General features: G+C 37.3%; 3 protein-coding genes and 1 long non-coding RNA gene across 4 annotated transcripts in view; 2 read left to right on the plus strand and 2 right to left on the minus strand.

Moving 5' to 3' along the window:
• The window catches only part of LOC116167586, a 22,965-nt gene extending 20,735 nt beyond the window's left edge, over positions 1-2,230 (plus strand). The window contains exon 3 of the mRNA XM_031482980.1: positions 2,005-2,230. Coding sequence (XP_031338840.1) covers positions 2,005-2,176 — 172 coding nt within the window. The 3' untranslated portion in view covers positions 2,177-2,230. The remainder of the gene's footprint in view (positions 1-2,004) is intronic.
• A 361-nt stretch (positions 2,231-2,591) lies between these two features.
• On the plus strand, positions 2,592-3,373 carry LOC116167591. The gene is made up of 3 exons (XM_031482984.1): positions 2,592-2,776; positions 2,820-3,095; positions 3,180-3,373. Exons 1-3 carry the CDS (start codon positions 2,749-2,751, stop codon positions 3,209-3,211), a joined length of 336 nt encoding a protein of 111 aa, XP_031338844.1. The 5' UTR covers positions 2,592-2,748; the 3' UTR covers positions 3,212-3,373.
• Positions 3,374-6,152: 2,779 nt separating this feature from the next.
• On the minus strand, positions 6,153-6,995 carry LOC116167589 (probable WRKY transcription factor protein 1). The gene is made up of 3 exons (XM_031482982.1): positions 6,808-6,995; positions 6,443-6,757; positions 6,153-6,388 (listed from the first exon to the last, which is right to left on the minus strand). The coding sequence occupies exons 1-3, from the start codon at positions 6,833-6,835 to the stop codon at positions 6,336-6,338; spliced, it is 396 nt and encodes a 131-aa protein (XP_031338842.1). The 5' UTR covers positions 6,836-6,995; the 3' UTR covers positions 6,153-6,335.
• Positions 6,996-7,596: 601 nt separating this feature from the next.
• On the minus strand, positions 7,597-9,111 carry LOC116168156. The gene is made up of 3 exons (XR_004144719.1): positions 8,803-9,111; positions 8,483-8,770; positions 7,597-8,426 (listed from the first exon to the last, which is right to left on the minus strand). It is a non-coding gene; the product is annotated as an uncharacterized LOC116168156 (long non-coding RNA).

Below are 9,111 nucleotides of genomic sequence, written 5' to 3' on the forward strand. Positions count from 1 at the left end.
AAAACAATTTGGTAACTATTAGGGCCAAAAGCCTCTCCTTCTTTGTCTCAACAATTTGTTTAGTTCTGGGAAGAGCACGAATAGCTGTTTCTTTTTTATAACCTAAATCCCAATATCGTTGGGAAACTGTAACTGTGTGACCTTTTTAGATATTCTTCTGCCGTAGGGAAATTGCTAGTGACTTCTGTTTTAAAAGAGTTTTGCATTTAAACTTAGGTAAAATATGGAAATGATGACGATATGTAGGATTTCAAGTTTCCTCCTAGCCATTTCCATACCTACAAGAACATTCATTACAAATTTCTCAGAATACAGATCACAAACGATGCCATACTGTTTATTATAAGATTTTACTCGTAATATCAATACGAATTGGTTTTGGATTTTTGGATTAACTCTTGGCAGATCTATTTTAATGACTATGTAATGAGGCTTGGGAGATGGAGGGTGGTAAGAATGCTTCCGCTCATATTTGCAAAATTATTATAAACATTAGTTGTCGAAACTACTTCGTACATTGATCAAGAACTCAACAAAATTCTGTAGGTAAGTTCACATTAACACGGTTGAAAAAAATCTTAACTTATCAACTAGACCGTTGGATGTATATATTATGCATACCTTCGGGTGGTAACGTTTTGGAAGTTGGAGACTTTTGAAGCAGTGAAACACGACTTTAATCCGTACAAATCGCATTCAGAAAGTTGTACCCATTACAATAAAAATAAATCAAGTGGCCCTCAAAGATTTTCGCAATAAATCCCGCATACAACAAATGTATACATCGTGGTTGTAGTGCTTTTATCAGTTACTACGGTTTGACAAATGTACTTACTTTCGAGACTTTTCTCCTTTATGTGACTCGTACAAACTAATCATTACAAATAGCCGTAGCGTGGACAAAGTAAAGTTTTCTTTCGTTTTTCTAAAAGAAATATCGTACGTATCGTGTAAGCTTGAAATGCTACACGTTGCCAATATTTTTTTCCCTTTAGAGGTTTCTTCTCATTTCTAGCAGCCCCTTACTCTGCTATTCTTTGGGATGCTCAATTGGAATTGAATTTGAAAACAAAATTTCCTTATGCGTCTCTTACGCAATTGTTTCAGTCTTTTTTTCTGGTCCAAAACTCACAGACTACTCATTTTATCCACAAGATGACATGTCATCCTGTAATTGTTTCAACATATAATTCATTGTAAGTAACGTCTAAATTTAACTTTAATCATTTATTGTACTGATTATTGTAGTTCATGTCCTGACGAAGTAAATCAACATTCACGTAAATTTGACCTGAAAAAGAAGAATTATTATCTTAATTGCTACCGATACCCAGTAGTCTAATATTAACGGATTTTTGTAGAGGTATACTGGGCTGGGCTGTTAGAGTAGGCTTGGCTGAAAACCCCATATATTTAAAAAAAAAGGTAAAATAAGATAAAATAACTAATAGAAACCTTTCGTGTCATGCCATACAATTCTGCTTAGGTATAAACTTAATTCCAAATTATCCGAAATTAGAAAAGCCCTGCTTCAGCATTTATGGCAGATCACTCACAATAATTGTTTGTATATCAATGTATTTTGTTGTATTACACCAAGCTGTCTGAAATGTAATGCCCCATAATATTCGAGACAGGTACGAAAACTTTTGATTTACGGCAAATTTTAAAAGATATTTTGGAAAATGTGGAATTAGATTCGCCATTTTAAAATGATCGCCACTTTAAATTTATGAGGTGTTCAGAGTGCTTCCCATACAAAAATGACCTGCTTCAGGTTATGGCAAGTGACCTAAATACACAATTTTACAAGAATCCTCCTAACTGTTTGACATGTAAGCTATGGGGACTTTGTTGTTGGAATACATGATTGCATTACCAGTAAAACAGCAGCACCTAAATCCGATAGTTCAAATTATGGAATTTGTACTATGAAAGTATTTTATTAGTTACTACTTTCTTTGTTTCCTGTTTTGAGAGGGTAACCAGATTTACACTTTTCAGGTCGGTGGAGAGGTTGCTTCGAATACTGGAGTGGCGTGTACCCATAGGTTTCTTCGTATTCCAGCTTCCATATGAAACTTTTTTGCATACCATAGGACAGAGGAGATACGTTTTATCTTTCGTACACCAAACTACTTCTGTGACGCAAGTTGGTTGCACGAATTCAACATGATCAAAGGCACGTCCGCCGCTGCTGCTATAGCAAAAGTTTTTTTATACTTATCAGTAGGTGTACAAGTATATCCAAGGTCACTTCTTTAAGTAACAACTTTGTAGGAAAAACCGAAAACGTAAAGTGGCGACCTTGGAATTACGACAGACTGCATGTAGTAGTTACTTTGTCGCGGAAGGTGAGTGTTTGACCTACACTGGAATTTAGTAATCACATATTAACAAAGTGCAAGAGCTCCTTGACAAGTTTGGGGGATCCCATCCCATTATTCACGTTTTTCACCTCGACAGGTTAGTCTTGTTTCGGTATTGCACGTCACAACAAGGCTGTAACCTTGAGTCTTCTTACGTTATCCAGCCGTAAGTGTTGTTGACTATTTAAAGGAAAAACCGGACCATCTCTTCTAGTAGCAGTGTAGCGATTTAAATTAATCTGCATAATATACTTTTAATGTTTGAATCCCAAGTGATAAGTTTACGTAACTTGATCTTTGACTTGGTTTGGTAGATTAATTTGAAAATATTATTCTGTACCAAAACTACATAGGGTACTGACCATATTCTAGGGCGAAAATGAAAACTTGGTCATCAACCTGTATAGGCAAGTATTTTTTAACCATACGCTAAGTGAACCATTTTATTAGTTGCAGCTGTTGTATGTTTCTGTCAAATAACCTCTACGCATTCACAAGCCATAATATTTGAGGATGATGAAGACATGCGACCGGCTCAACCAACCAGTTCGCCAACACCAAACGACGTCGATGCTCAACCAGGCTTAGTTGATGCTGCAACATTTACAGTATGTTACAATGATTGTCAATCGCGCGTTCTGAAAGAATTCAATCCTCTATGCGGCTCGAATGGATTTACATATGATAATCCAAGGTTATTCAGATGTGCACAGAACTGCGGCTTAAGTAAGTCATGGTCGCGTAACTTTTTCCATAATGGATGAACGGAGAGCCCTGAACCAGGCTTGAATTGAGTTATTCTTTTTTCAGGAATAACGGTATCCTCTCCTGGTCGCTGCTGATTAGTCCAAAAAGAAGTACGTACCGTGCGCAATTACCAAAACCTATCCATTCGAAAGCCTAATAGGTAGTAAGATTTTATATTTTTTGTTATTTTGTTTAACGGAACAACTATTGTTAATAGAATACGATTTTCCTTTATTATAAATTGTTGAACATCTTGACATTTTTAAACACTATTTGCAATTTGGAGAAATGTAACCGAATTGTTTGAGTTTGAGTCGGAGAAGTTACTGGGGAGATTATAATATTTTACTCATTAATCAAAAGTTCTATATGAAAATTGAAATTTTATATTAAAATACGATTTCGGGTAAAATTTAACACAAAACTCGTCACTAAAATGACATTACCTGATGTATGTAGTAATGTATCATTTTCCTGACTGTTATATAAATAACTATTAGATTGGTGGCATGTAGCCTTTGGTCCAGTCATTCTATGCCAAAAAACGGCAAATAGAAAAAATTCGTGTAGTTGGCACAGGTAATGTATAAAATATGCCAGCCTTCTTGCATCCACAGCTAGTTCTGCATCTGGCAGTAGAACAACAACAAAATTGTTCAAGTTCAGCTGTGACTGGAGAAATGACTCCCCCCAGAACAATGGAGTTGGAAAAGAGGAAGAGGTGACACCTTCACCCAGTAAGGAACACACCTACGCAAGCCCAGAGGAAATTTTACAAGCCATTTTTTGCCGTCGTTCGACTACCAACTGCAGGGCTAGCTGTGGGTGGGGTGGGTGGGCTGGCATGTTACGTACCATACCTGCTCCAACTGCCAAGGAAGCTGTTTAACTCTTCGCCAATGCTAGTAGAAGATGAAGGGGACGTAGACGATACCCATGGATAGGAATTGTACGAATATCTGAATTGGACATTATCTGCGCTCATGAAATTTCACTTCATTTTTGTTGTAGGGAAAGTCGGACTTCCGAAGCGCAAACGCCACACATATCATTGATTCTTGAAGGAAATTGAATTCCCTACCACCATCCCCTAGAGCTAGAGCAAAAGTTCGACCGAAAACGAGAGCTTTTTTAAAATTGTTCACCTTCAAGAGCCCGCACCTGGAAAAGATTTTTGGAAAAATGCATAGAAACAAAGCTGTAGAAAATTTGATGAGCTTTTGATTTTGATGAGAAAATTTTTTCCTACCAGCTCCCATTTTCGGGATATAGCAGAAAAACTGTAAAACTGTACCTTCAGTCTCCGGCGGCACCGAAATTGCTCAGAACATCAGGGTATCTTCAACCACACATTCCCAAACAAATTGGAACTACACGAATTATTGTTTCTGTATTTCCTAGAATGACCACCATACTAATAATTCATTTGGAAGATGATATTTTTGTAACTGATGATTCAGATTAATGTTTTCCGGTTTATTCAGATGTCGACCTCAAGATTTGAAGTCAACAAAATGGCTGGTGAAGGGCGCCTGCGGTGTTTCAAAATTCATGTGGAGATCCAAAAGGAACACGTCCTCGGTAAAAAGGCTGTGGTACGATTTTTACCAGGACGAAAAGAGGAAGATCGGCGAACAAGTTAGGCGGAAGTGGATTGTCCGTTACTTTTGTTGTCTTTGACATTGCCTGGTTGTGTGTGTAATATATTTTATACGAAATCATTCTCGTCTTTTCTTACGCACAAAATTTTGTTTATTCAATTTCCTTTCCCATTTGTGTATCAAAAAACCGCCAGTTTTAACCCCGATTGCTACCCGAAAATCGAAAGTGCCGCATTTTTCTGGACATGAATAAGTAACGGTGGCTCTGCTCGTGAGTATGGGGTAAAGTCAAAATTGCAGTCGCTTCTCAACTTCTTTATTGCGGGCGTTACTATTACGTAAAAACAATTAAAATGATTCTTTTACATTTTGTCCTTTACGTCCAAATAATAATGCCCACCTTGTTAGTAAAAGATCATGACATAGACAACCTGTTACAAATAACTATCAAAACATTTTTTTTTAGTAATTGGTCAGTAGAAGTCGTTAAGGTATTCTACCCACAATGCAGCATTGCCTCGAGGGCTGCCTATAGACCTACGTATTCTCTTCCATTGATTGCATGATGCTATGTTAGCTATGTAAACATACTTAGTGATGACATCATAATGCATCGATGACGTGCACGCAAACTAAGGAAAATCCTACAATAGCGCCGAAACTTAACACGACCCATCCTAACCGCGCCGCCGAGACCTTTCCGACGATACCTCGCACGCCTTCCTACGACTTTTCGTTACCGAGATTTGTACCGACAAAAGTGTGCGTAGTTAGCAGAACATCTAAAAATCGAAACTACTTCCATTTCCAAATGGTTTGTTTTGCTAACTTTTTACGGCTTAGCACTAAGCAATCCACGTAGTCCGATGCTGCCAATGTTCTGATAGCTTCACGCGCCCTAGATCAAACACAGATCCTTTTCAACGATTTAAAATTCTACTCAATTGATATTTACATAAGTCATGAAAATGCCACATTACTTGCGAGGGGATATTGGAGTACGAGGACAGAGTACTTAAACTCCTGAGTGAAGTAGTGTCACTTTATTTACCCGAAATCATCTTTTTTAATATAAAATTCAATTTTCATATAGAACTTTTGATTAATGTCAATCTGTAACAGGTGTGGCCGGTAAAGTGTCATGCCTCAGGCGGCAGATTAGTAGTCTGGTCTGCCTCTGTCATGGAAACTAAAAATTTTTGACATAAAGTAGGCATCATAATGAAGGTTTCATGACCATTTTGGGTAAAATTAATTGTTTGGTTTCGCAGAGAATAACATAAAATGTACTTTAATAAACAAATAGTGTCGTAGGCTGGGAAAAGTTCTACAACAGTTACTTCGGTCTTTTAGACTTCAATGTTGGCTTGTATTATGTAGGAACAAACACTTAGAATTTCATATCTCGGGGTCCATACTTTTGGATAACAGGAAATAGTTTGCTTAATCTGTTTAATGAATATTTAATTTACAACTTATACAATAATACTTCATTAGAATTGACAGTCACACCGCCAAGCATATCACTCTGCGATTTAAACCAACACGTGCTTATCAAAAAACGACCAAAGCTTACGCAACTCACATAAAATAAATAATTTTTACACTGCGGTTAAATCTACTTTCCCCCGGCGGATGGTTGACAGGTACTTTGTGATATCTCCGTTATTTCTAAACGAAAAAAAAAAATTAAAATGTGCCCCTATACAAGCGGATATGACTTACGTAATCCACACCGCTGTGCGCACCCTAGTATCCTACGATTGTCGTAAGTAATCTGATTGGATGCACAAACAGGGTTAAATTCCTTTACCACGTTCAATTGGCAATTTCGGAAGCATGCGTCGTAGTTTGCAGGGTTAACATTGCCATTGTTATTATTGGTTTGTTGGTTTTGATTATTAGCATTTTGATCTTCATAGTCGAAATTATTGCCAAAATTAAATTGTCGACCTTGACGGCGAGAATTTTGAAAACCCCTTGCGGTGTTCCAGTCCCACTGTGAAAAAATGGACACTACTTGGCACAAGATTAGCGCACCTAAAATACAGAATAAATCTTTTTAATAATAATGCCGGTCAATTACTTACATAGGAAATATATCGCCGTCGCCTTCATTTTGTTAAGATACTAGCAGAAGCTGAGCCGTAATAAACAAAGCGTTGGTCATCTGTTGCTTAAATATATGCGAGGGGGGGGAAACTGGTTTTTTACGCACCGGCTGCGAAATTCCAAGCTTATCGCAAAACCAATGTCGCACGTAGACGGTAAAGAATAATGGCAGCGTTCTAATGTCCAGATAACACGATTTGGAGCTGTTGCCCAAGACGTAAACGATTGATCTCCGTTTCTTGTAAGTGTAGTATTTACCAGGTCGGAGGTCACGAAAAAACCGCGATGCAGTACATTGCTATACCACAGATTTAAATAGTATATTTAAATCTGTGGCTATACATATCGTAACTGTAGACAGTGAGTTTTTATTGAAACGTTCATAGGTCAAAAAAGGCGTAACGAAATATTGATCACATACAACGGAGCTGCACATCGTTGGCACCCTACTCCTCTACTTTCCAGTTTTAACACAGGGCACCATTGCTCATTTTGCACACTATTATCAGGTGTTCGTAACTTATTCACCAAAAACAGCACATTCGGGTCACGGATAAAATGAATGAACTTGTAAGAGTATAGTTGGTTACCATCGAATATGTGAAGAGCTTACTTTATTGGTTGTTAAACGTGTAAACTAAGAATTATTTTAAGATGTGGTTTACCTACATAGGGCAGCCCATGTGGTGAGTAGTCGGATATTACGAGTATATACCTACTACAATAGCCAAATGAGTGTACAAGGAAATGTTACATAACAACAGAAAATTGTTATAATTAGATACTACGTTTTCAATAATTATTAATCTTTGTTTGGATGTTAAAGTCGAATGGCAGAGAACAATGGCCATCGACACGTTTAATAATAATAATACTTATAAATACAATATAGGTTTGTTGTTTTCAAAAAGTCATTGTAAAAGAGCATCCTTTATCGTTAATCTGGTATCGCAGGCAGGGGGATTTTCGGAAGCCATTAGATATCTATGTGAAAAACGAGTATGATCTATCCTAAGTCTTCTCTTGATGATTTTGTCTCTTCTTTACATTGGTGGTCTTTTGGCTGGAGTGATGTTGGCTTGGACTTGATGTAATTTAGTGTTTAGCCTCCATGGCCTTAAGGCATTTTAGTTCAGATGGGCTGGCCGACATACAGTATGCTTCCATAGTCTAATTTCGAATGAGCCAAAACTGTAAATTCTTACTTGTTTGCGTTCTTCTTCCGCTCCCCAATGATAGTGTGCTAAGGACTAGATTATATTTATGCGTTTGAAACATTCACCTTTTGTATTCTGTGTCTGTTGTTTCCATGTAAGACATTTATCGAATGTTATTCGTAAGAATGTGTGGTAGACTGATTACAGTGGGATTCCATTTAGATTTATATTGGGTTGTTGAGAGTTGTGTCCTCTGTGGTTTTGGGAGGTGAAAAATTATACCCACGCTTCTTGACCATGCGTGGACTTTTTCCAGAGCCCTTTAAAGTAAAATAGTTGTAGTACTTGTAATTTTGCCTTGGCAATAAAGAAATTACGGCACACGGGACGTATTTCCCAAATCGGAACGGAAGCACAAATTAACTGACGGTATCTACGAGCTACGGGAAAATGAAACAAAGAAAATAAAAAGGTCCCCTCTAAATCATTCTGTTACCTTTTATCTATAGAATTCCCAAAATACGGAACGGGGACATAGGAATTTCCAGCCGGCCGATGTACTCCGGGTGATAACATCCAATAATTAAAACTTCTTTACTTAATTGCCAGACTCTCTGACGTCTTACACACAATATTACAATCAGACGAGATTTGCTCCAATACATCCGATTAGCTACCGGTATTTATACTCACTTAAAGGGTCGGATTAAAAAAAGATTACAGGCGGGTGTTAGAAACATAAGCAAAAAGATTAAATAAACATATCTCCTAAAGAGATTCGTTACTGCGCTGCAGCAAAATATTTATAATAAACACCTGAGCTCATAGGATCATGTATTTCCTCATGTGCTCAAAAATTCCTGGTGTGTTGCGAATTTGCTGTCTACGACTACGACGATATGTTTTTTAAACATTGTTTCTTATTTTTAGTCATAAAATCCGGCTGCATATAGCCAGCCCACAACTTTGGTAACACCCTGTATTGCTAGAATTCTTGAAAAACTCTTTAGATCCAGTTTTAGTAATCTTCTTAGAAATATTCATTGAGTTTTCCGAAGCTTTTCGGGAGCATTTGGGAAATATTATTAGTATTTCTTTTGTACATCCAACGCTTCCTATATAATG

Source organism: Photinus pyralis, unplaced genomic scaffold (assembly GCF_008802855.1).
Source record: "Photinus pyralis isolate 1611_PpyrPB1 unplaced genomic scaffold, Ppyr1.3 Ppyr1.4_LG4, whole genome shotgun sequence".
In the NCBI taxonomy this organism is placed as follows: Eukaryota; Metazoa; Arthropoda; class Insecta; order Coleoptera; family Lampyridae; genus Photinus; species Photinus pyralis.

Coding starts and splice junctions, on each gene's coding strand:
- LOC116167591 (XM_031482984.1), top strand. CDS start 2,749: ATGAAAACTTGGTCATCAACCTGTATAG. Junction 2,777..2,819: donor TTGGTCATCAACCTGTATAG/GCAAGTATTTTT, acceptor CCATTTTATTAG/TTGCAGCTGTTGTATGTTTC. Junction 3,096..3,179: donor TGCACAGAACTGCGGCTTAA/GTAAGTCATGGT, acceptor TTCTTTTTTCAG/GAATAACGGTATCCTCTCCT.
- LOC116167589 (XM_031482982.1), bottom strand. CDS start 6,835: ATGAAGGCGACGGCGATATATTTCCTAT. Junction 6,758..6,807: donor GACGGCGATATATTTCCTAT/GTAAGTAATTGA, acceptor TCTGTATTTTAG/GTGCGCTAATCTTGTGCCAA. Junction 6,389..6,442: donor CGCACAGCGGTGTGGATTAC/GTAAGTCATATC, acceptor TTTTTCGTTTAG/AAATAACGGAGATATCACAA.